General features: G+C 38.6%; 3 protein-coding genes across 4 annotated transcripts in view; 2 read left to right on the top strand and 1 right to left on the bottom strand.

Annotated features, from left to right (window-relative positions):
* The first annotated feature begins 860 nt into the window (after positions 1-860).
* Positions 861-4,100, top strand: c21h2orf49 (chromosome 21 C2orf49 homolog). Of its 2 annotated transcripts, none has more exons than XM_026377288.1 (4): positions 861-979; positions 1,182-1,336; positions 1,646-1,898; positions 2,331-4,100. In XM_026377288.1, the coding sequence occupies exons 1-4, from the start codon at positions 869-871 to the stop codon at positions 2,385-2,387; spliced, it is 576 nt and encodes a 191-aa protein (XP_026233073.1). In that variant the 5' UTR covers positions 861-868; the 3' UTR covers positions 2,388-4,100. The 2 variants fall into 2 exon arrangements, with proteins under 2 accessions (XP_026233073.1, XP_026233072.1); XM_026377287.1 differs by having other exon boundaries at positions 1,182-1,345; positions 2,331-4,096.
* fhl2a (four and a half LIM domains 2a) lies at positions 3,201-7,950 on the bottom strand. The gene is made up of 6 exons (XM_026377286.1): positions 7,918-7,950; positions 5,460-5,635; positions 5,170-5,344; positions 4,704-4,873; positions 4,381-4,567; positions 3,201-4,289 (listed from the first exon to the last, which is right to left on the bottom strand). The coding sequence occupies exons 2-6, from the start codon at positions 5,613-5,615 to the stop codon at positions 4,138-4,140; spliced, it is 840 nt and encodes a 279-aa protein (XP_026233071.1). The 5' UTR covers positions 5,616-5,635; positions 7,918-7,950; the 3' UTR covers positions 3,201-4,137.
* A 9,823-nt stretch (positions 7,951-17,773) lies between these two features.
* nck2a (NCK adaptor protein 2a) overlaps positions 17,774-26,165 on the top strand; it is a 30,649-nt gene continuing 22,257 nt past the window's right edge. The window contains exon 1 of the mRNA XM_026375764.1: positions 17,774-18,026. The gene's annotated coding sequence lies outside the window, so the exon portion shown is untranslated. The remainder of the gene's footprint in view (positions 18,027-26,165) is intronic.

Here is a 26,165-nt window from a genome sequence, read left to right on the forward strand (position 1 = left end):
AACTAAATAAATCTGGCACAGTGTGTCTGTTTGACTCCAGAAGTAAACATAAGTTAAAGGTTATCACATGTATGAAAGACTTCACCTGACAGGGAATCAAATAGCCACCACAATAAAAAAAACACACCAGGTGGTGTTGATGGTGTAGCTGCTGTGGTATCTCCTGTATATATAATCATATATAGGAGTTGGCTAAAGGAAAACCATTTATGAGCTAAAACAAACAAAAGTTGTTTGTGTATGTATGTTTGTGTTATGTCTGATAAAATAAATGAAGGATTTTTTTTTCAATTGTCCAGACCCTCTTTATAGGTCAGACAAATATTTTCATCTAATCATCTTTTCAAGGTTTTATTAGGAAATTCTCAGAAAAGTGTACAAATACCCATCATTATTCTATGAAGATGACATATAAGCCCAGTTTATTTATTATTATTATTTACTTCATTTATAGCCATGTTATTTTAAACGTTTTTTTTTTTCACAGTTTGATACGACTTTGTGCTGGCAGTCTCTAGCATCACACAAAGAGATGTTTATGGGATATGCATAGATCGATAGTGAACTGGGCAAAGGCCTAACAGCTCATAAAGTCATGAGGCCCTAAACCAGAGCCTCAGTATGAATGTCATTGTCTCTATGAAAGTCACAGTATAAAAAGAAAAGATGATCACAAAACAGTTGAAAAGTGCCTCCAACAGGTATGCATCAACAACCACATTTTGCTATTAAAGAGAAAAGTAAATTTAGTCCCATAAAAACTGAAGTTTCCACATCAGTTTTGCATCTTTGGTCCATTTTTTCCAGCCTGCAGGGATGTTATTACCAGCTTGACGCGGGGCATGATGGGAAAACAGGAACATCCAATATGGCGGCTTCCACGGGACAAGCTGGAAAGTCTGTTTGTATCTCGGATGTGGATCTTTTACTGCACCCTGAGCTGCTGTCTCAAGATTTTATGCAGCTAATTTTAAATGAGGTGAGCCAGTGTTTATAGAGAGACATGTGAAATGTCATTCAATGTGGAGGTAACTGAAGAATCCTGTAATGTGTTAGCATATCAGCTAACTGTTTGTAATGGCACTTTCATTAGCCGATGTCTTTTAAACGTTACCCCAGAAGGTGATTAATGTTCCTCATGTTTAGAAAGATGGGATAACAGCCCTTTATCTCTGAATCAGAAAAATGTCAACACCAGAGACTGTGTGAGTCGGGACCGGCTCACGGAGCTCTACCTCCGGCATGTCATCCCGCTGCCGCAGAGGACTTTACCCAACAGTCGCTGGGGCAGGAGAGCAGAGAAGACCCGGGGGAGAGAGCCCTTAGCCGGTCACAGGTCCGAGAGGTAACTTCAGCTACACATGGAGCTTTTGAGATCAATACTGTGGTGTTTCAATGGGCAGATGGGTTAGTTAACCAAGATTGGTTTGTAAGTGTAACAGTAATGCATTTATGTCTGTACATGGTAGCTCGTTAAATGTTATCAGTCATACAAAGACGGAGCTTCTTATCAACCCCAGTCACTTCCTTTTCTGCTTTTATCCCAAACTCACTCATAATCCTATAAAGAACAGCAGATAAACAGCAGCTCTAAAATATCAGCTTGGGTGTGAATGTAAACTATTGATTACTGATGAATTTCCAGTTCCAGTAATGACCACAACAGGAAAAGGCCTCTGATCGTGTTTGATGGCAGTTCTTCTCACTCCGGCCCACTTAAAGTAAAGAAAGCAGAGGGAGCCACACTATCAACTGGGACCACTGACCGTTTAAAACCTCCTCCAGCTGCAAACCCGTCTAATCCCATTCGCAGGCTGTCGGGCAACACATCTTCCTCTTCCTCATCCATTCATCGCAGCACAGATATAGCAAACCTCAAACGAGAATCAAACAGCTCGGTAGGTAGTTTTTGTTTTGTTATTCCAGTTGTGTGTTTACATTTACTGTGTAAATGTGGATTTCAATGAAATATTGATTACTTACTTTAATTAGAGTTGAAAATCCTATAAACCAATTTATGATATAGTAGTTTTACAGTACAGGTGATCTTTGGGTGTGTGTTATTCTTTAAATAATATAAGATTTATTTTTTTTCAAGAAACACAGGGCTTTGTTAGAAAGTTCAAGCAAAAGATTGATTCTAAAATGTTTAAATGTTTTTTTTTCTTTTTTGTCTTCACTATTTGACTTTTAATAGCAAATCAGTATGAATTCGTGCATTTATTAACAATTAATATTGGATTGCCAGCCAATAACTAACTTATTCAATTCTACTTAATATTAATTAACACACTTCTTTATATCTGTTGTTTTATCTGCTATCACTTCAGGGTCCTTTGAAATCTCCAGAGGTGAAGAAAAAGATTCAGCATGTGACGTGGCCCTGATTTACACAGATCTGGTGAGAGCTCTCGCTCAGAGATCACTTCACCTGGTACTGAACGCTGACTGTCGTTGGGCACTTACCTTTTGCTCTCCTCATCGCAATTTTCCTACTAATTACATCACAGAAAGAGGCAGAAATCCTTTTCCTTCTGTGTCAAGGACACCTCAGTGTTCTCAGTCAGTTCTGAGAGCTGATAGGAAACAGTGGTGCTCCGAAGATCGTCCCGCTTTTTAAGTCACAGGCCTCCTTTGTAGTTTTCCTCAACCTCAAGTGCCCTTACATCAATGATCAGCAATTCTACAGTGTCACTTATGTTTCTGGGCGAGGTGGTTTGAGTAATACGGCCTGCAGTATAGGTTTGCAGTAGTATAAGGGTGTTCCTTTGACTTAAGCAGATGCTGAAGAATCTCACAGTGTGACACAGACTGACAATGTTATGGACATCTCCAAGAGCAATTGTGAACACGTGCATTGTGTTGAAGTGGTTTTCTGTATGATACATTTTTGCTACAAATTTCTGCTCTTGTTTTGTTCTGGTTCATGCAGCCTTAGTGTATCTAAAACAATGCAGATATTTTAGAAGGTTTAAGTGATGCTTGAATTTCTAAAAAAACATTATGTGTCATTTTATCCTCAATAAACATCATTCCTCTAAGCTTTATTTAAACTTCAGTGCTCTTTTACAAGTTATTCAGGGTTTTTAAATACTGTTGTACAGTGTGAGAACATACAATACATAGAAATACAATTATTTTGTTGTATAGCTGGGTCATAATCCACAGCTTTTGACACAAATGCAACAGGAAACTTGCACTGTATGTAAATATCAGACTTTAATGAATCAGGAAAATACAGTTTAGAATGCAGTCTGTAGTAAATGTATTTGAAATTGTGGCTGTATTGACTCTGTAGTTACTGTCTTTTAAACCGATGTAAACAGAACCATTCAAAAACAAAAGAGTAAGATTCACAAAGCATTTTAAAACCATTGTCAAATCAAGCATCAGATTTGTACCAGTGGATTTTTAAATAAACTAATACAATGAATGACTTCTGTTGAATTGATTACAATAGAAAAGTCAGCAGCAGGTGTTTGGACATTAAGTTATGTACTCTTACACGGAACATTGTAGTAAAAAAATAAAGGAGCTCTAAATTAAAGATGTTAAACCCAGGAATCTGCATTTTTCATGTTCAATTTTTGTTCATTTTTTACCATTTGATCCATTTGTGTAAAGGTTTTTGTTAAATTATGTTAATGATTTTGAAATGTACGTGATTTCATGCACAGCGTCAATGTTTGAGAGTACAGATGCAAATTTAATATTATAGTTAACTGTTGCAGCAAAACAAATTCACAAAACCTAATCACAGCATAAAGCTAGTCCATGCACAAAACAATAATTATTACACATCAAAGTCTGCATTCATACACTAGATTTATTTCACAATCTGATGTTGTTGTAGTCATATTGCTGTTTTATAAGCAAATGTCTTACATTCATGCCAAAGGTTATTTTGTTAGTAATGACTCAAAGAGTAACCTTTCAACTTTATTAAACCTTGTAAATTCAAATAACACTGTTAGTAGTTTGTATTTCATGTTTTAAAACAAGTACATTCGTAGTAATTCTAGGTAGTAGATATGCTGTGGGTGATATGCTCAGTGCTTACATAGTATCGTATGCTTCTCATTGCTTCATCGTAACGTTGGTGTCCAATCAAATGTATCTGTCATCCCTGAAATCGTTTTAGATGTCCTTGCCGCACTCTGGGCACAGGATATCATCACGTTCAGTGAGGAAACCACGCCCAACCAGGGACACAGAGCATTTCTTGCAGTTGAAGCAGTCGTTGTGCCACTGGCGCTCCTCAAAGGAAATGTACTTGCTGCCTCCAAGACCTAAAAGAAAATGTCAATTAAACTCACGGCAGCAGGGGAAAACAAGAGATCGCTTTCGGATTGACTGGAGAGACAAATAATTAATAATTACCACTAATGGGAGTGGTGCAGGAGGCACACTTCTTAGCATAAAGGTTGCAGAAGCAGTTGAGACAATAGGCAAAGTCATCTCTAGAGGTAAACCTCTGGCCAGACAGCTGCTGCTTGCAGCTAGTGCACAGGAAACAGTCCTTGTGCCAGGGCTGGTCACGGTAGGTCACCCCACCAGTGGTGATGGGCTAATAAGAGGAAACACGTGTCACATTCTGTTGTTGCACATGCAGGTAACTGTGGCTCTCAAAAGTGTAGATGGAGAGTAATTGAGTACAACTTCGATACACTTGACTTTGTGACAGATACACTCGGGCATCGTACCTTCTTGCAGTGCACACATTGCATGGCAAACTGCTTCTCATAGCATGGCACACAGTAGTTGTGGTTTTCCTTAGGGATGAAGCTCTTGGTGCCAATGGGCTGCTGGCATCTCTGACAGGTGAAACAGGTCTCATGCCAGCTGTTCCCCTTGTGCTCCATTTTCCTAGAGCCTTTAAGAAACATAAAGTAAAGGATGTAAAGAGAACAGAAAAAACAGATTTAGAGAAATGTTATTTTGTTTTAATGTCTGATAATCTCATTTGGAAATTCAGTGTTTTCAATGACGTATTTTTATCAGTATCTAAAGAAACATGCTCCTCTGATATTTACAGTTTTTTCTGTTTGACCATCTTGAGGCAATTTTTAACACAATAAGTGCAGTAATGGCATTGAAATTGCATTGTGGTATATTGTGTCTGTATTGGCTAAACTTAAACTGTTGCTCTCTTTTAGGTTTTCTTTCTACCTGGCATGATGGTTTTCTTGCACTCATGGCACTTGGAGGAATACTCATTAGAGTAGCACTCGGTGCAGAGGAGCTGCTCATCCTTGGTGGAGAAGGGCTTGTCCACCAGCGAGCGTTTGCACTGGAAACACTTGAAACACTCCTCATGCCAGTGACGATCCTTATAGGACAGATCCTGTGCCAGACAGGCAATTAGAGCAAAGCTGACACTGATGCTAATTAGTTGTTAAGACAGAAACCAAGTTAAGAGTTAGTTCTCATATTACAGTTTAGTTAGTGAAATCTCCTACCCTGGTGTTGCAGCCAATGGGCTTCTTGCACTCCTCACAGGTGTTGGAGTACAGGCTCTCATAACATTTCACACAGTAGGGATTTTCCTCTCGCAGAACATACTTCTTCCCAAACAGGGACTCCTTGCAGTAATGGCAGTCGTAACGCTCGGTCATTCTGACCCACGGTAACTCACCTAAGAGTGAGGGAAAAAACAAAAAATAAGGAGAAGAGTTTCTGTGAAGCGTATGCAACTTAATTTCACACGTGAAACGGCTTTAGCAGGATGAGTGCAAAATATTTTCCACATCTTATCACTTACATAACTTTTTACTACTCTCTCCAAGTACATATTTGCAGTGACACTGACTTTCAAGGAGCAAATTCTTAATGAGCTAAATTCCAAAGAAAATAATATTTTCCAGGACACGTTACGGGGTTTTTTCCACACTGCATTTCCTCCTTTCATCTCCCTCTCCCATTTCCCAGCAGTCATTTATTTTGTTCTCAGTGCCAGAAGTAGGTGACAGATGAGGAGGATATAAATAACTCCTATCAGTCCTGCTTAGAGACAGTCAGCTTTTGACCTGTTGCATACCATTGCCTACTATGCAACTGTACACTGACCCATCCATCACCTCACCTCCAGCTGTCAGCACCAGATCACAGTAGCTCTTGTCATCATTTGTCTGTGTGTGTGTGTGTGTGTGTGTGTGTGTGTGTGTGTGTGTGTGTGTGTGTGTGTGTGTGTGTGTGTGTGTGTGTGTGTGTAGTAGGCCTGTAGTAGTAGGCACTCTCAACAATGTGACAGTGTAACAATGGATAGTTACAGTCTGCAGCTGTTTGTGGTTTGGCTATGTGTGTTTGTGTGTGATATAGAGAAGTATTTCTTCCTTTAAATTTGTTATAATTGTTCTCTTTAACTCACTGTTTTATCATCCTCGCCTGTCAACCAGTCAGTGCATATTCTCCTTGTTCTCTAAGAGCTCAGAGGGATTTCTGATGTTCCTGACATTCAAGAGGTTAGTGTCTTTTATTTTGGTGAAGTTGAGACGTTTAATCTGCCTGCACTTTCTGCTCTGAGCCACCCCTCCTACATTCCTTCATTGTATTGCTCCCACCATGACTCACCTAGCTTATGTAAGGATTTATCTGACTCCTAAAAATATAAAAAGGATAATCCAAACTGCCACAAATAAAACCTCCAGCAATTCATACATGCCATGCAGCTTTTTCCCAGCTTGTGGTATCACTTTGATGCTGCCCATCTGGGAGGCTGCAGATGTCTCAGCTATGGCCTGTTAAATGGCATGTGCTGCACAATTGTCTGTCTGGTCCTAAAGACAGCATGTCTATCTTTGAAGGTAGATAAATGCTTAAAATAACATTTAATTTGTATAAACATGTTATTTTATCTCATGAAACTCATTTAAAGGATCAAAGATAAGCTGCAAATGCACAGTTCTTATTCCCAGATGTTTAAAAGATGTACAAATACAAATCTTTAATAAAAAAGGCCTAAGTGAATAATAGAGTGAAATGTTAATTTAAATTAAACTAGGTCTACATTGAAAAGGTTCTGACTAAATCTGAAAGTACAGGTCACACCTAAATTACGTGCAGTACATATAAAAGTTGGCAGTTCAGCTGGATCCCTACCACACATTGTAACATTACAAACATCTGTATATATACTCAGTTCCCTTTATTAGGTACAACTTCTTAAAACTAAATAACTCTAATATTGTATCTACTCATCCTACTACTACTACTCCTCCATATAATGCAACAGCACAAACTAAATCTTGCAAATGATCATACAGTTCAATCAACACCATCTAAACAAAATTTGTGAAAGCAGAAAAAACTGTTGTTTCATTCTAACTATTATAGTATTATAATAGATCAGAGATCACTGCGCTTGGAGCTACTATACAATTTTATAGTGAACTGCAGAACACAAAAATGCAGTTAACTCCATCAAATGCTCTTCAAACTAAAACGAAAAACGAAAGCCGTCACTACCGTGCAATACTATACGGAGTAATCAGCACCTTCATTAAGACAGTTTTGCTTGAAGGGGAAGTGTGAAATTAATGAGGCAATAATAAATAAAGGTGGAAAAAAAATCTGCCAACAAAGGTCAACAGGGGCTGTGCATGTTTTTAGACAAACATAGATCTGACTATTTAATAAAAGAGGAAGTCAGGCTGTCTCTGAGGCAGACAGGAGAACAGAAGGTGGGAAGATGTGGTTAAATAGTCAGGAAACTGTGCAGGTGCAAAAAGAGGGAGCACATGAGAAGGTGGGTGGGGAGGTAGGTAGGGAGGTAGGAGGATGCCAGAGCACAGTATGCGGCTGTGTCCCAGAGAATGGAAAACATGGTGGATGAAGACCATTGAAAAGGATGAATGGGTGGAAAGATGGACACGAGTGAATGGATGGATAGTGGAGCAGCTGAACAGAGTTGGTTCTTACCTTCCTGTCTGAGGAGTGTGTGCCTGTGCAGAGTCTGGGGCAGACTGGGAGAGGAGGCGTCTGTTGTGCTGTACTTACTCCTGATTGCATTACTCCACCCATCAGGGTCTAATTGAAAAGTGGGCAGGGGCGATGTGGGGGGTGGGGATGCACCAAGGGGGCAGGGATTCTTTTTTGAGATGATCTATAAATACAGTGGTGCTTCACAGTGATAACCCAGAGGCCACCTTTCCCTCGCTCATTCAGTCACCAGCAAGACTGTGTGGCCTTTTAAGGTCACAGGTTGTTGTTCATGAACTCACTCACACACTATTTTAGTGATTCATTTGCTCATTTACTCACTTAAATGTATTTTCCTCTCTAAATATTTTTGGTTTGTCCCCACAGATGTATCATATCATCCCTCCCTGTCCCACTTCCTGGAGAAAAACAAGTCATTCTTCTCTACTTTTGTTTTCTTTCCAACAGAAATATCTGGTTATCATTATCATAATATTGCAACAACACACATGCACAATGTTGTGTAAAGACACAGTATTCCTATGGCTTGATACATGACTGGAGGTATGCCAGGTCAAATGTCAAAGACTGTTGTCCTGTGAGGTTTGCCCCTTCTCATGTGTCTGAACTGTTTCTGTGTTTCTCATCACAGGGGAATATGCATTCAGGCCTGGTAACAATGACAGACACCCACTCGGGTCTCTAGAAATATTTTGCACTATTTTCCAACTTTCTCTTGTTCACACTGCTGCAACCCCCTCAATCAACCCGTCGTGCTCTTTCCAACTCTCTCTTTCTCTGAAGCAGGTTTTCCTGACCGCGGTGGTCCCTGGCACTCTCCAGTGAGAAAATGCGTCAGCAGCGCTCCACCGAGTTTCAAGTGCTCTATTTGTAGCATGGCACAAAGAGCGTAGTGCTTTGCAAAGTGTTAAATAAAATGTGCATGTGTGTGTTTGTGTATGTGTGTGTGCTGTGCATGTACTTAGCATGTACACCAATCAGCCACAAGAGTAACACCACCTGGTGATTTTAAGACCGTGGTGGCCAGGGGTCAGCGTGGTCAGTCTGACCTGTCTGTGGCTATGCAAGTGCGCAGCGCACTGTATGTGTATGTTAAACCATCTCAAATGTTTTAAATGGTGCATGTACAGGTTTCTTTTTAGCCACAATAGTAGTATTCATTGAATTTAATAAATGCTGTACATTCATTTAGGATGTATTGTAATTAATCACCTTGTGCCTTCATCAAGTCAAAATTTAAAACATGTCCAATAATTTAGTTGTCAATTAGCCGGTACAGTGTACAGTGTGTACAAATATACTACGACAGCATGGTATATTAAAACATCAACAACTGGAAAACCTTTGCACGTTTGTGGAACAATGTTCAAAGGAAAGTTTCTCTTGTCATCAACCATTTCACATAATCTGCAGAGATTGATGAGCTCTGCAGCTACAGGCCAGATAGTGGATTGGTCATCATTTTCCTGATCTTAAGTGCAAAGTTAGTCAGATAAAATCACAAACAAGATAAGAGCCTTGCAGTGTTTTCATGAAGACAACTTTAACTGAGCTGAAATGGACAGGACAAACAGGAAGCTGGGTTGTTTGTAAGAAATTGAAGTCAGATGACAATTTGTCATAGAGAAGACAGAAGAAGGTGCTGTGCTATTCCAGAGGAAAATACTTGGAATAGGTTTAATTTGATTACTCAACCTCTGACCTGTGTCAGTGACATGGTATTTTTTTTCATTCATGCATCCAATTAGCTTTAAGCACAAAAATAAATTTTCTCACAAAAAAATAAGCACAGATGTAAATCACATATGTTGATGCGACAGGCCGACACCATTGTGTACTTTAAACAAAAACAAAATAACATAATACTTAGATTATATGTCCTAGGGGTGGGAAATAATTTCAGAGCGCTCTAATTAATATCTCGTGGGACAAATCGGTTTTATGACCAATTGAAATATTGCTGAAGACAGTCATGCGCCCCCACCCCCGCACCCCAGCCCTCAACCTTTGCTTCTTTCCTGCGATCAGCTGGCACCCAGTTGTTCCTCCCCCACTCTGTGCTCTCTGGACTGAGGCCTCGAACTCAACTGCTGAGGCCAGGGGATAAAGATGCAGCTGTCTGGGCACTGCAAGGGTATCATGAAGCTAAAGGTCAAGCCAGGCAGACCCCATCATCACCAGTGGACTGTTAATCGTTAATGCCACAGAAACCAATTGGGCTGGAATTTCTCTGGGTCATCCAAGATCCAATATGATCTTCTGGAAGAACATCACTGCACTGCCTGTCAAACTGGTTGAAATGGATTACAGCAACTGACTTTAGGGAACGTGCAGTGTCACAATGAAGGTGTCAAGTGGGCAATTAGAAGAGCTGAAGAAGGACAGAATCATTTTGGGGTCCCACTTTGGGGAATAAGGTTTACTTGCAGCTTAGCAAGTGTAAAGCAAGAGTTTAAGATTTATTATTCACTAGATTAGATTTAGGTTATATAAGATGATCCTCTATTGTCAATGTAAGGCTGCAGCCACAGTAGCAGCTAGCTGGTTACTGTAGGTGAGCATAAGCAGTGGAAACACCTACGCTGGCTCTGAATGAAGTGAGAACTTTGAAGAAGCATGTTTCTGCTCCCTTCAGAGATGTTACCTTTGGCTAGACCAAGGCCAGCTCCCCTGCCTTTAGTTCATATCCTGACATAAGTTAACCCCCTGCTAGCTTTAACCTTGTATTTAATGCACAGCTATGTGCATGGTATCATGCATGGTATGTGGTAAAACAGAGGTGCTGTGTATGATTGACAGGTGACAGAACGCAGTGCATTACAGATTAGAGTGTATGGGGCTGTGGAGACACAGACCAGTCAGAGCTGACTTCTGCCCACCACAACATTAAAGCCACCAGGTGGTATCAATGTTAAGGCTGCTTGGTGTATTTCACAAATTGATGAAAACTACTGCTTTGACAGGCCCTAACCTGTTGAACCAATAGAGTGTACATGGATGCATAGATCTGCATAGAATAAATTAAAGGAAGGTTGAATGAAGCCACGTCTTTATACCACAGTATAATAACTGCAGGACTTTGGATACGGTGAGGTATAAATTGCCTTTTATAAGTACAATTTGGATAGTCTTGACTTTTTTTTTATGCATTTTACTCCAAAGTACACAATGAAGCTCATATGATGACAGCATATGACTCATTTATGTAACAGCTCATTCCAGGATTTGATTTATAGACAAAATTAAGTTAATGGTTTGAACAATTTTACAGTTTTATGTGGGTGGATTCACCAAGGGGCATCATAAGACATCATACCACGTCATCACATACTTGAACTTGTTTAACGTTAAATAAACCTTTGTTGTTTTTGTTCTTTACAGATCTGAAACAATCATGACTGCAGCATGTAAGGCAGACATTTGTTAAGAATCAGATGTATTAACATGCAGTGAACTACACATCTGAGGGCATTTTAGCATCTGGACCTAGTAATTTAACCTGGTATTTTAAAAATTACTCTTTAAAAAACATGACAAAAATATATTTTAAAATGCATAACTGTATACCTAATTTAGTTATACAGTATTTACAGTATTACAGTCTTTTGTTTATATAACTAGATAATAATATTTTCTTGGAAACATGCTTACAACTTACAAAGGGGCATTGTGGGACATCAGTGTAGGCAGTGGTCAATTGAATAATGTGTTTCTCATTAAAATAAGTTGTACTGATACTGTTTAACATCATGGCCAGGTTATTCATTTTGCAGCTTTGATGTTTGATAAATGATTGAAGTTTAATCATGTAAAGCAAAAACAGTAGTGATAACTAGTTGTGTTACTGTTTCTTATTGTAGTCATGCATTCAAAATCTAATTAGGTAAATGTAGAGAAGGATCAGTAAAATGCACTTTCAAGTGTCAAAAGTCAAAACAGGAAAATAAAACTGCAGAAGAATCACGGTGACTACTATATATAGTATAGCACAATTAGACTGCTAATTAGTTACATTTAACCACTTTATATAAAACAAACCTGTTTTCTAAATGCTATAAAACCTTTAATCTGCAATATATCATTTTTTGAGTGTGTGTGTGCAGAGATCCAACTCTACATTAGTTCATATTTACATAATATAATTAGGTTGATCAGTGACAAAATTGAAAAGATTTTGCAAGTTCTTTTCTCAGATTAGATTATTTAATTTGAATAAATGTTCAAGTGAAATAACAAATCACAGCATTGGAACATGTCCCGACCTTTTCTAACTCTTGGAAACAGAACTCTTCTGCAACATTCTCTGCACCTAGATTAAAAATAAATAAATGATTAAATACATTTGCACTTACACCTCATAAAAGGGAAACAGTTCTTGCTAAAGCACTTTACTTTAGAGTTCTTCTCGTTAGCTTAGATACTTTGCTTGGCTTGTACCTCACTTGTAAGTCGTTTTGGATAAAGTGTCTGCCAAATGACTTAATGTAAATGTAACTGGAGTTTGTATCAAGAACAGTTCAGCCCAAGGGGGCACAAGCTAAAAAGGTTATTATTATGTAATAATGAATTCATACAAATCAAATGCAGTGTAGTACAAGTAGAACTGGAATGTAAGGGAGTGTGGAGAGCTTTACTTTACTTTACAAGTGGCTCCTGCTCATTAGTTGATGCACATTCTTTCTCTGATCATTTAAGCATCCCTGTTAACTGCAGCCTATCCGAACATGCATTTAGACAAATTGGCATATGAACATTCAGGAACATGAATTGGAAATTAAAAAACTGACATTATAAAATAAAAACTTACTAATTTAACTCTTGGAATGGCCAAAATCTATTTAGATTGTTCTGAGAGGCTTATAATTATGTACTTAAAGTATCCTCTTTTTCCCCCCAAGCTCTAACACCTGTCTCATGAACACCTCTCTCAGGTGTGGTTGCATTGAATTTGTGACAATTAAAAGGCTTCTGTGGTCATTTTTACTCCTTCACTAGGTGCCATCACACTCATGTGCGTCTATATATGACACGTCAAATCCTCAGTCATTTAACCTGGTGTTGTGTTTCCAGGCCTCAAAATTCCTGCAGGGACTGATGGGATGTTATAATCTCAGGAGTCTCTCTCACTTTATTTAGACGTTGAAGTTTGTCTTTTCATGTGGGTTCACCTGGCTGATAATAAAGTAGAGGAAGGATCATGATAATTATATTTAATATTTAAACCTGGATCTGACATTATTGTGCATGAACAAGGGTTTGTTCTCCATCTCGTGAAGGTAGACCACTGGCTCCTCCTCTGATGATGCCTCAGTATAAACTCCAGTTCTTCTAAATTAGATTCAGTGAAAAGCCCCTGTCTTAATAACTTGGCTATTTCTCTCGTGTTCCCATTCATGCAGAAGGTAAAAGACTGCTGCAGTCTCATCTGACCTCACTTATCTGGACAACAACTGGGCCCCTCTGTCTCTGGCTCCGTTTATCTTACTAATTCTGTCTGTAGCACAGCAAGGACAGCTGTCAGGGTGGTACTCTGGCAGCCAGTACCAAACCCCCATGTCCCAGAATACAGATCCAAAAGATCTGGGGGGTGAAAGGAAAGATTGAGGCTGGAGGTGTGGTGGCAGCTGGGGACCAACTGCGCAACAGTCCACACGTTATAACGCTGTTAGGTTTTTATTTATTTGATTGGTCTGACAGCAGAGGCCTGTTGGTTTGGTGGAAATGTAAAAGTGAAAGGCCTGAAAGTGAAAATAGCACTACCCTGTATAATTTGTAATATCCTAGAGACCTTTTTGTCTCATACCATATTTGAATGTGATGTTTTTTTGTTGTTATTGTTGATTCAGTTTTGATTTAGTTTATCTGTTCGAAATTTGTTACAACTTATAAACACAAACTTTTAAAGTAGGGAACTTTCGTGAGGCCCACTGTGTTAAAGACCTTGCACTGTCAATAGGGTCACGTGAAGGTGTGTGAATCCATTATCCCTCTGAAAGGATCTCTTTCAAAGAAGTCCAGACAATTTTCTCAAAAATCCTCTAAACTAATTATACCAACCATGCTGTGCCAAAGCTGGACCAGTGTTTGATTGATTGTGAAAAGGTTGAGGCCTGTTTAGATCATGAGGTACAGTTTTACTAACATCTTATGTACATAATGAAATTAATGAAGCCATATAACGATACCACACACACATTTTTGTGCACAAGAAAAGGATTTACCCAAATTAAAAAATATATATATACTGTTATTCAACTTCTGTTTTAAGTACACATTTATTGGGCTACAGTTTGGATGATTTTTTAGCATTTGATCTGTGTCTTTCCTCAAAAATGACCAAAGTAATAACATACAAATGTATATGTGATGTTTGCTGACCTGCTACAAAATGATCAGCAGCTGCTACTGTAACGTGGGCATCCTTCAGTTGCTCGGCACATAGAATTATCACACTTAACAATGTCAAACTATGTATAATCTTTCAAGGTTGTGTAAAGACTGAGTCTGGTATAGAGACCAAAATAGAGCTACCCAGGTCAAAGCATCCCTCGGACTGTACGGAACCATTTTAAGACATTAGGGTACTTACTTGATTGAATCTATATATCTGTCTATCTATAAAGCAAGAATTACTAAACTAAACTGTACTCACTGGCTTCCAGTTTGACAGTGTCCACTTTTTTGTGGAGTTCCTCAGAGTTAAACTACTTCATTTTTTAAATTTAACAACAAGCTTTGAAGTCGTAGCAAGCACAGGGCCCATTTTAGTGCAAACTACATATGATGCACAACAAATTCCAATCATACACGGAGACATTTTGGAGTAAAGAAACACGTTAAAGCATACTTTAAAAAAACAGTCTCCCATGGCTGTAAATTAGGTATGACCCAATGTCTCAAAGCATTATTTCCGAAATGTCAAAGTATGTATTTACTCACTTTTTATCACTTTCAAGAAAAACAATAAAGTTTAATAAATTTTAGCCAAATCTAAGCATTAAAACTTAATGAAAATTACAAGACTGAATCAGTTTATTTTCTGAGGATCATGGTGGAAATACAATTTGGAGATGCCATTTATGACACAGCCACCACAAAAACACATAGAACCACACTTTTCATCATGTATAATCTACGTTTATTCTGCATCACATTTCACTGGGCCCAGAGGCCACTGAATAGCAAACATAGCACAAGAGCCACTGGTTCATCACGTACATCATCACTTCCAGTCAGGTGGACTTAAAGACGCACGTCTTTCTGCCAAAATAAACATCTGCTTTCATCAGTGTTGTAACTATAGCTCGGCTCTGCTGCAGGGCTCTCAACAGTCACTTAGTGGGATGATCTGGCGAGGCCGGTGAGAATATGAGGGGCATGGATCTAAAATGGAAGACATCCTGGTATAGCAGTCATCAGCACTGGCTGATACAGTGTTGACAAGTTTTGCTCCTCGGGTGATAAGTCAAGTTCTTCTTAGGCTTAAGAGAGGAAAAAGTTCAAAGTCATCAATAATTTAGCACCTTAAAAACCTATGTGAATCAGCTACAGCACTGCAATACTCTTATTAACTTCTCACACACCACCAGACTTTAAAGTTGTTACGCTGAATGCAGCTCAACAATGAAATCTAATACTTGCACGCCTGGTAGTGTAGACATGCACCTCAGCTCCTTCCAATTATCTTAAACAAGCTTAAAGTAAAAAATGTGGGTCTTCAACAACTAAGCATGTGCTTCTACTTATTCATCTAATTACTTTCTAACTAAACTGATTTGTTGAGGTATGAAAGTCATTTATTTGAGGTGGGTGCGATTCTCCAGCGGGTTGGTTATTTTGACATCCTGACACTATAGTGGTGACCAGATAAAGGCTGGTATGTGTGACGTGCACGTTTAATGAAGTTTTTCTGACAGGGATGCTCTGCCCCCTTGTGATGGGACGTTTATTCACTAACAAGAGACACATATACGTCAAGACACTGTTTTAAGGAATCCAAATAAAAGCAATGATTTACCCTCAAACCATGTACAATTTTAGTTTTATATCCAAGATGCTAATATATAAATGAAAAACTAATGTACACTTTATGACTGCGCTTTACATTGTAGGAATGAAGACTAGACATGTGGAGGCGCTGTGGAACAAGGAACAAAGGAATTAATTTGCAGGCATTACTGGTCCTAGCTTCTATCCAGTAAACGGAAACAAAAACTGTGGTTATTCTATTGAAATAAGTTGAAAGGATGTTTTTGGACTAATTATAGATGTGCGTAGGTGACGAGACTAAGGCTTGCATAGACTATCTGATGACAAGGATGTGATATAATGCTGTGGTTTAAGTTTAGATGTATTTTAGACCGTATTTTGTGTTAATGTGTAAACCACAAAGGGTCAGAAATAACATATATAAATAACATAATATATTTTTACTTGTAGCTGCATTGTCTAAATTTAGACATTTCTCATATTCTGTTAATGTTGTGTATTGAGGCTCATAAGCAGTTGAGTTTGTCATGCAAGAGTAACACAGGGATTAAATTTCTGGGTAATTCAGTGTCATATCAACATCACTGTATGATTCAGTATGATTTATAGAAGCTCACAATGTACATTGCAGTGTGGTTTTATTAGGTTACTTCCCGTAATAACATCTCTTTTTTTACTTCCTTTTGTGGCTTTGACAATCAAATTTTCCTGCCTGGAAACATTAAAGCTGAAGGTTGTTTATTAGATAGTAGATATTGCAAAATTTCGGAGTTCCTAAATAAGTTCATCTTTTTACCCCGCATGCATGGGTTTGAAAAAACAACCAGGTTTATTTAGTATAATATAAATATATATATATTTTATAATGTAATATGAATATAATAGGAATATCTCTTTAAAAATATTATTATTTAGATGAACTCATTAGGTCTATTATCTAATTTATCCAACTGATGGTGTCCATTTCTGTTTATCTCTCTATGATTGTATTGAAGATTATGTCAAAAGGATCTTAAATCTCAACATTTCTGAATATGGAAAACGGAAAGAGATCAATTTATTAATCACTGTAGATTATGGGCCCACATGGATATTTGCTATTTATTGATTTTTATAAAAGTTAAAACTGTGTTGATACAACCACTTCTATTAAAAACCATGCTGGAACTAATGGGGAATGTGTATGGAGCATATTTCCCATTGTCATCAGCAAGTGGCGACATAGGTCCCTCGAGTTTGTCCATTTTCTTCTGGCGTTGTCCTGTACTGGTCCCGGCGTTGGTGACGTCACCAATGGGACCGGTGATCAAGGCAAACGAAAACAGCGACGTTACACCGGAAATAATTATCGGTTCCTTCAAAATTATCTGTCTTTGCTCTTCATCAACTTGTTGAACGCAATGACGAGAATAAAATGTCAATGGGGCAGAAAAAGACAAAATACAGAGAAAATAAGAACATTATAATATGGAAGTACAAATGTGAAAGTGCAAAAATAAGATGTCACAGCGAGACACATATTTATAGTATATATATATATATATATATATATATGTTGTGTCATTTGCCAGTAAAATATTATACATAGTCATTTATCAAATTAATAAAAAGTTGTTAAACATCAAACATCTGACAAAAGATATAAGCAATCTTTAAAAGGCTTTTATTTGTGTTTTCAGTTCCCCAGCGGTTACCATGTATTTTTTTTTTATTATTTATCTTTGTTTTTACCTTGGTTTATTGTATCATTATGTTCACCAGGCTACGTTTTGTTTTTGTTTGTTTATTATGACAATAATAATTTGATGCTAATTTTATTTTGAAAGTCAAGAGCGGAAGTCGCCTGCTCCCGTGGAGCAGCTCGACAGCAGCGAGTCTGCGACAGAAAAACAAGCGAGCGCAGGTCGAGCCGCTCGTAGTCAGTCAAATGTCTTCAATGAAAGAAAAACAGTGAAGCCCAGGGACATGTGAATTAGTGTCAGACCTCATTTGTGTCGCCTGAGCTCGAGCTGAGTTACTTCTCGTGAGCGCTCCTGGTTTTCATCTCGGCGCGTTGAGAGTGTCGCCGTCCGCCCGAGCTCGCTGGAGGGAACACTAAGGTAAGATCACCGCCGACGAGCCGTGCGTAACTTGGTGCTGTTGGACGGGCCACCCACCCTGTCGCGGTTCAAATGGCTCTGTTGTTTGTGTGTGTGTGTGTGTGTGTGTGTCCGCTCGTCCTGAGAGTGTTTCATCACAAAACAGTCGTAAAAGTTGGGACAGAAATTGCGCCTCACTCGTGCCACTCTCCAGATTTGACGCTGGCTCTTTGTCCACTCAGAGGTGGTTTGTCAACTCAACGCGGGGCTCGAACCTCGGGTTTTTCCTCGCGTTCGTGCTTGTTTCGATGACATAGCGCACAATGTGTGGACTATTTCACCATCTCGACAACTAAATGAGGAAGTTTAAATGCCTCCCCTCATCCATTGTTGCAGTATTTTTGGACGGGGCCACTTCTCGCAGGCCTGTACGCGCAGGCTACTGTAGCGATCCATATGCAGCTCTTTGGACATCTCTGTTCCCTGAGACATCTGTTCTGTTTGAGCCCTTTCACACATCTGTTCCCTACTGAGGTTTGTAGAAAAGTGAAGTGTTTCACTGCTTCACTCTCCTGTCGCATGGTGTAATGGTAAAACAAAAAACGCTGCAGCGTACACAATGGACCATTTGCCCAAACACCATAGATTGGCGACTGGTGCCACATGCCGAGCTTGTCAATGTTTTCTAGTGGCTCCTGATGGTAACTGCACCATAAAGCCAATACATGATTGGATGCATTGTCTTGCTTATCTGGAGTATCTGCACAGTAATTGTCTATAAATGATTGGACTTGGATCTTTTTTATCATTGGCTAGTTTTTATTTTTCTACCTGCAGTGTTTGCATTGTAATGATTGAGGTTACTTTCAGGTACAGACAGCAGTTTTTGGTTCAGGTGTATTTACATGGCACACCTATTGTGCAGACACACCCTCTGTTAAGGACGTCATGGTAACGCAGTCTAGGACAAGGTTTGCTCAGTAATGACAGGTATGTGGAAAGTACAATAATACACTGCGAGGCCTGTATTACAGAAACTTCCTATCTTACATCACCTGCTAGAACTGAACAGAGAAAATGTGGCGACATGCTTTGACAGTTTTACAGTTTCTGGCATTTCTTAAACCACAAGAAATCAGCAGAAAATCACCACTACTACCACCACTTTCTCAGTATTTTTCTGATGGTAAACTGAACATGTTTGACTTTTTTCACTGCTGAACAGGCAGAATAAGCAATATGAACTCACTACCCTTTGGTTCTGGGACTATTGCTGGCTATGTAGTGCTGTTTTATCTTTATTTTTTATTTTTTTTGTGGAAAAAAAGGGGTCAACACTGGTTCATGTCAACCATTTACCAGCTGCAACCTGTAGATATTAAGACTTTGAAAAGACAAATATGTATAAAAGAATAAATCATTCACAGGTTCTTAAAAAGAATTTGGAAAGAAAAGGTGTTTTGAACAGATGTCTGTTCATTCAGGACACTTTTAGGAATGCAAAAAGCATTTCTCTCCCAAATATACCTGCTTTTGTGCACTGCACCTGCTGCCTGAAACCAGCTCATTTTCTGTTTTAGAGTTAAACTTGTTTTGCTAATGACACTGACAAACAAGAAAGGCAAATCTAATAGTTCAGTAGAGTTGAAACGTGACCACAGAAAAGTATTTTGATAACCACATGAATTTGTCACTTTGTTCTCTTTAGTGAGAGAACATTTTTGGATTGTTTGGATAAATAAAGACGTTTTAAAACCAATCGCCTTGGTAATTGGCAGTGACATTTTTCATTATTCCCTCCTTTTTTTAAGACTAAACAGTTATTGAGAATATAATTGACGCATTTACTAATAATAAGGAAAAATAACAGTAAGTTGCAGGCGTGCAGTTGATGTGTAGGGAGTTCACAGCTTTAAAAGCTTTAGCCCTCAGAGGACACATAGAAGAAACTTTTTCTATATGAGGCACAGTGAATTGCCTTCCTTATCCCTACCCGGACTAAAACTAATGGAGCATTCAGACGGCCCCTTGTTAATTAATAAAGTAGGAAAGTCAAAAGTTAATCCCCCGAAAGTTGCTTTTTCCAGTCTAAGTGTTTAATAACACAAATAATCAACACTTTTATAATAATTTATGATGTTTGTTTCCAGACATAACAGAATATTGGCAAATAACACTCACAGTTAATGATAAATAAATTGATATTACATCACAGTGTGCATTAATAATCACAACGCTCTATATGTAATGATTAACCACATATCTAGGCTGATAAAAATGAACAAACAGAGGTGTTGAAGCCTGACGTTACTCTTTCCTTGCTTGGATTCATAGGAGTTTCACAGTTCCTGAGCTTGATGCTTGTAGTGATACAACAGTACCACCACCTGCAGGCTTGGAGTTACCTGTTGGTGGATGAAGTTCAGCATTATCATTTCTTTTTTTGGTTGTTTTGGTTTCGCCAATATCGTTTGAAAAAATTAGCTGTGAATTTCTTGTCTTTCACTCGTTATTATCAGACACAAACTTGTAATTTGAGGCGTATCTTTACAGTTGAGATAATGAGCCAAATCCTCTGTCTTTTCCACATCTGATTGCACAGTTACGAGCTCAGACTAATTACTCCGCTCGTCCTTTTATCTCAAGATGCTTAATGGACCTAAAAATGTCCTTACTCACGCAAGTGATTAAATGTCACACACTGCCTACGCAACATTTTGTGTTTCCTTCATGGGTAGGAGTTGTTGGAAAACACTTTTTTAAAGTATTTATATTGACACTGTCTTTCTAATAAATAGGCTAAATTACTTGGAGGATATTTTGAAAGTAGAATATGTGAACTGAGCAAAATCCAATGTAATATTTAGAAATGTAGCTGTGATAAGTAACATAATTAGTAGTTAATTAAAGTAGCAGTTGGAATATCAGCCTTTTTTATTTGAATGTACATGCTGTGAGAAAAGGGTTTTGAAGTTGTTTGCATAATCCCCTTATATTTTATGACTCATTGCCTGGAGTTTCTCTAGGAAATTGAACTCTAAACAGATTTATATGGCCCTTTTAAAAGCACTTAATGAAGCGTCTTTTAAACACACTACTTTCCATTAATGAGAAGGCATCTGAACTTGTCGGCTTCATGCTTGTAAAAGTCAGTAGCATGGTAAAAGTATAGCTTGGGGAACTTATATATATTACTCATGTCCATCCTCTGACATTTAGCATGCAGAGATTTATCACTTTATCATGTTTGTACACTCAGCTGCACATCTTTCGTTCCTGTCTGGACATCTCAAACAAAATAACTTTTAAATATATAGGACAATCTGCCTCTCTTATGTTTATGAAGAAACGGTTAACACTGCCTTTGTGAGTTACCTCTGGCTGTCCTTCAGAAAGCTGTTGTTAGCTACAGCAGGGGAAAACGTGCAGTGGACCGAGATGATTGTCAAAACATTTTTACCATTTTGGCTTTGTGGAAATGTTTGCCTCCCTCAGGAAAAATCCTAATGTCTGTGGGACATCAGGAGAGTAGGAGAAGGAATTAATAAGGTCAGGCACAGATGGGTAGTCATGAAGAGCATCATGTTTGCTGTGAGATAAAGGCCATTCCATTGTCATTTTAATCATCTGTAATCAGGCCATTAAACTGAGAGGACATAGAGTTATGACAAAAGACTCTTTTCTATAACCCTATGATCTAAGAGGAAAAAGAGGATCTGTGCCCTGACGAAACATAAGACAATGACTGTTGGGGAGTCTGTGTTGTGTATTAGTTTTTAGAAGTATATTTCTTCTTAACTGTTAAATGTTTTACATAATTGTTCTTATTTAGACACAGCAGTTCCAAAAATCTGTTTTATAATCCTTGTACTCCGACACAAGCATCTGTCTCTTTTGTTTGTAATTTCACACCTTAGTTTTTCCACGACTTTATTTTCTGCATCTTATCAGCAGTTTAGGGTTTCAGTTGTCTGTCCCAGGCTTCTCCTTTGTTTCTTTACTTTGTCCCTTATTTCCTCCTTGTCTTTCATCTCTATCATCACCTCCTTTTTCCACCACCCGGCTTGAGTTCCTAATTCATGCCTAACAACTGAACTAACAGTCTGTTGGCTCCCAGTGTCCCCGTGTCACCACTGGGCACTGGGCCTAATCCTTCTCTGGGACACTGAGGGGGAGACCATGACGGGGAGGAAAGAAGACAGTGACAGTGAGAGGGAGAAAGTGAGAGAACTGGGAGGGAGTGAAGCTGGATATAGAAGTGGTACAGTATCTCAGCTCACTTGGTTCACAAAGCCACAGCTGTGGGCTTTGTAATCTGTGGATGGTGCGTGGTGATGTCAAGGCCTAAGATGGCATGGGAGGTGATCACAGAAGTTAAGGAGTTCAAGAATTTGAAACATGATGATGGAAGGAAACACTAGTATGTAGGAATAAGGGGCATTTTATCTTTGAAACAGTAGGAATGGCTGTGAATTCCTGCAGTTAACTGTGCAGTTTGGAGGATTTCAGTAAACCTCCTCAGTTCTTTCAGGAGATTGCTTTGCAGATTGTAAATCTGATTCGCCCCATTCTCAACAGGGAAACTGTGCTATAAATTCATAAACAGACGGAGAACTGCTCATTAAATTGCAATCAAGGGTCAACAACTCCCCCACACCATCCTTCAATGAGTGTGTGGCTCATATTATGTAGCAGAAAATTGGTACTTTGGGCCATGAAGAGACACAGAGGGGGGGTGAAACCCAACATTTCTTAGCAAAACAGGGTAAAATGTCTACAAAAAGTTTTGGATCCTCACATAAATAAAATATCAGTGCTGACACAATTTATTAAAAATCAGTTGTAAGCAGAAAGTGATCAGTAACAATTTAGACTACTGATGCATTGTTCAGGTAAAAATGTTAAAATATTCACTAGTTTTGGCAACTTTACACCTTTTCTAGGTGTAAAGTTACATGTACAGTAGTTTATACAGTTCTGACATTAGCCTCATAACCACAGACGCATCATCACATTTTTGTCTGATGCACACACAGTTTGTGTGGTTCGTTTACTGCTGTTGTTAGCAGATGTTGATCTGACAAACACTCAGCTGCATGTTTCTACATCACTTCACCAAACAACACATATCTTTATGTACACCCAAACCAAAATGCCAAACAAAATAGTAACATCTTAAAAAAAAGTGTAATGACAGGCTTCCTGAGGCTGTGTCCTGAGCTGTTGTACTTTCACAGGCTTTGTTAAACCGGTGATAAAATGGATTCAAGTTTCAAAAACAAAACAGGAACACAAGGTGCAGATAATAAGTTCCTAGTAGTGTTATTGTCAACACTGTTTTCACTGTAAATCATAAGGAAAATACTAATGAACTACATCCTCCAGAAATATCAGTAATAACAGATGAAGACATTCCATGGCTACTTTGCAAATCTTGGGTTTATTCGGTTAAATGGCTGCAGCATTATCCTTTTCAGATGACTTGTGTCGTCTAATAACTTGTAAAAATTAGGAAATGAACAGAAGGCTGTAGCTTATTCATCAATCAAGCCACCGTTTGTAAGTTTGTTCTATCATGTTGTTTTCTGCAGAGGCTTCGGGAGGCTCGTCATGCTCTAATTGATTTAATTAAGTGGACGCTTCCCCCCTTTGGCTGTAGTGATGCACAAACAGGCAGTATGCAGACAAACATTGAGTTATCTCACCCAGAGCACAATTGCTTTGCTTATCTGTATTTCACAGAATGATCCACGATCCAAGTTTCCCTTAAAGCATCGCGGCCCACGTTACATCCATCGCTTTGAGATTCAGCCTCATTTACAATCTCTCACCATTCCTGTGGATACACCAACGCTCTAGTAAACATTATGATTCAACTTTGTTAAGGGTTTTCCCTAATGAGCAAATTAATGAATCTGAGCACATACTGTTCACTTTCTTTGAACAGACATATGCAGTGGTTGACTTGGATTAAATGACATATCAGTAGATGTTGATATAAGTTGAAACAAACCATGTACCCCGGCAAACATGTTAGATGTCTTTCCTTAAAAACATTAGCCTTATCCCTTCTATTTTCTAATTATTTTACACCCTTGTTTATACTTGTCCACTACTACTGTACAGTGGCTGTCAGCCTGTTGACCAACTTTCAGACATGTTAATAGTCCCTCACACCCCCAAATTCTATATAAGTTGTTAAAAGGATCTATCACAAACTTTGTTCATGGGCTTTAGGCAAAGAAAGTTACATTCAGTGTGTTTACATGCACTCAAGTAACCAGGTTATAGTCGATTTTCTTGAGTGAGCTGAGTAATTGGGGTAGGGGATTAAAGAAACCAGATTTTTCTCAGAGATTACTCTGCCATGTATACGCATAACTGGGTTTCTGATCGGCTTTTTACGAGAGCGCATGTGCTTGACAAAGGCTGCGGAGAAGGGCGGATAAACAAAACGGGAGATCATGAGATGAAGCGAAGGTGTCTCGATTATAAATTGAATAAAATTAAAATACTTTTCACCATGTATTTCATTCAGAGCGTAGTGTACAGTATAACCAGTGTAACAGAGTATTGTAGAATTTCAGCTTTAACATGTCTAACAGGTGACAAACTAAAAGAGGTTCATTCACTTTGGTGATCTGAAAATAAATAGACTGCACATTTTTTATCTTAAATGTATTTATTTTCATCATAATGACAATCACTTGAGTACATTCCCATTGATAACGTGTGAATAAAGCCTACAGAAAAACGTTTCTTCCCACAAGATTATTGAGAAATCTCTATGATTAACTGCCCACACTTAATACAGAAACTGAAATTGACAGCTTTTCAAGGCGTATAAATAGTGTGTGCATGTGCGTGTGTGTATGTCTTTGCTAGGACTCGTATTATGGGAGGGATTATATGGATTAAATATAACCCTAGTAAAAACCTGCAGCAGTTGTGCGGCTTTTATGTACAGCACAGGAGCTAAACAATGTTGACAGAAATACACAATGAGCAAGGCAAGACACAACACATCCAAGTGATGGGAGTCACTTCCGACAGTAGATAAAAGACTCTTAACGGTCATGTATCACTGTCATATTTTCTGATTTTATCCTGCTTCAAGCGTTGGTGGAGTATTGTTTAATGATGAAACAGTAAATCCAGGAAGTTACGTTAGATGCCATAACACATTACAGTAGTTTGAAATACTCACAAACAGTATTGCAGAGCTCCGGAAAATATCCTCCTCCTCATTACCAGATGTCATGTTGCACAAAAAATTGAACCAGATCAATGTGTAGCACACTTCCTCATTTATATGAATGAGAAGTTCTGTTTTATGTAGATTGACATTAGTCCTCAATGAAAATTCACAGGACCTGCACAAAAATGCAACTTAATTAAACAGTCAACTGGCAAAATGCTATGGTGGTCTGTCAACGCGTTCCCAAGAGACGTAACATGAACTCAATATTTCCACCATTTCCCTGTAATCCATAGATAAAATAAACACTACCCTGATCATATTCCAGCATTGTACAATATTTGCTTTTGTGTTTTTTTTGCTAGAGTTTCTTCAACTGCATTTGCTTTAATAGTCACTTCAAGTCTTTTTTGTCAAATTGACTGTGCTTCTACTGTGCTGTAGCAGCACAGTCACTGCAGTCCAGTAGCTACAGTTGTCCATCCATTCATCCATTATCCTTACCACTAGTCCACTTAAGGGTCGCAGGAGTGCTGGAGCCTCTTCCAGCTGTCATTGGGCAAATGTCGGGGTACACCCTGGACAGGTTGCCAGTCTATCATGGGGCTGACGCATACTGTAGAGACACAGACCATTCACACTCACAGTCACACCTATGGGCTGGAGTCACCACTTAACTTAATGTGTATTTTCAAGTACCCAGAGAAAACCTCTACAGACACAGGGAGAACATTCAAACTACTCAAAGAAAGGCACTTGCCTGACCTGTGGATTCAAACCTTTGGTCCTTCTTGTGATGATGCAACAGCGCTAAGGACTACACCACTGTTCCAACCCTGTAACAATGTCACTGGCTAGCAGACGCATATAACCAGAATGTGGTAATTCTAGTTATGATTTCAGCTAAAGATGTTAACATTTTAAGGAAGTAATGGAGGAGGATCACCAATCCCTGTAATTTC

Source organism: Anabas testudineus, chromosome 21 (genome assembly GCF_900324465.2).
Source record: "Anabas testudineus chromosome 21, fAnaTes1.2, whole genome shotgun sequence".
Classification (NCBI taxonomy): domain Eukaryota; kingdom Metazoa; phylum Chordata; class Actinopteri; order Anabantiformes; family Anabantidae; genus Anabas; species Anabas testudineus.

Coding starts and splice junctions, on each gene's coding strand:
- c21h2orf49 (XM_026377287.1), top strand. CDS start 869: ATGGCGGCTTCCACGGGACAAGCTGGAAAGTCTGTTTGTATCTCGGAT. Junction 980..1,181: donor TGCAGCTAATTTTAAATGAG/GTGAGCCAGTGT, acceptor TCTCTGAATCAG/AAAAATGTCAACACCAGAGA. Junction 1,346..1,645: donor GCCGGTCACAGGTCCGAGAG/GTAACTTCAGCT, acceptor ATGAATTTCCAG/TTCCAGTAATGACCACAACA.
- fhl2a (XM_026377286.1), bottom strand. CDS start 5,615: ATGACCGAGCGTTACGACTGCCATTACTGCAAGGAGTCCCTGTTTGGG. Junction 4,568..4,703: donor AATGTGTGCACTGCAAGAAG/GTACGATGCCCG, acceptor TCCTCTTATTAG/CCCATCACCACTGGTGGGGT. Junction 4,290..4,380: donor CTGCACCACTCCCATTAGTG/GTAATTATTAAT, acceptor ATTTTCTTTTAG/GTCTTGGAGGCAGCAAGTAC.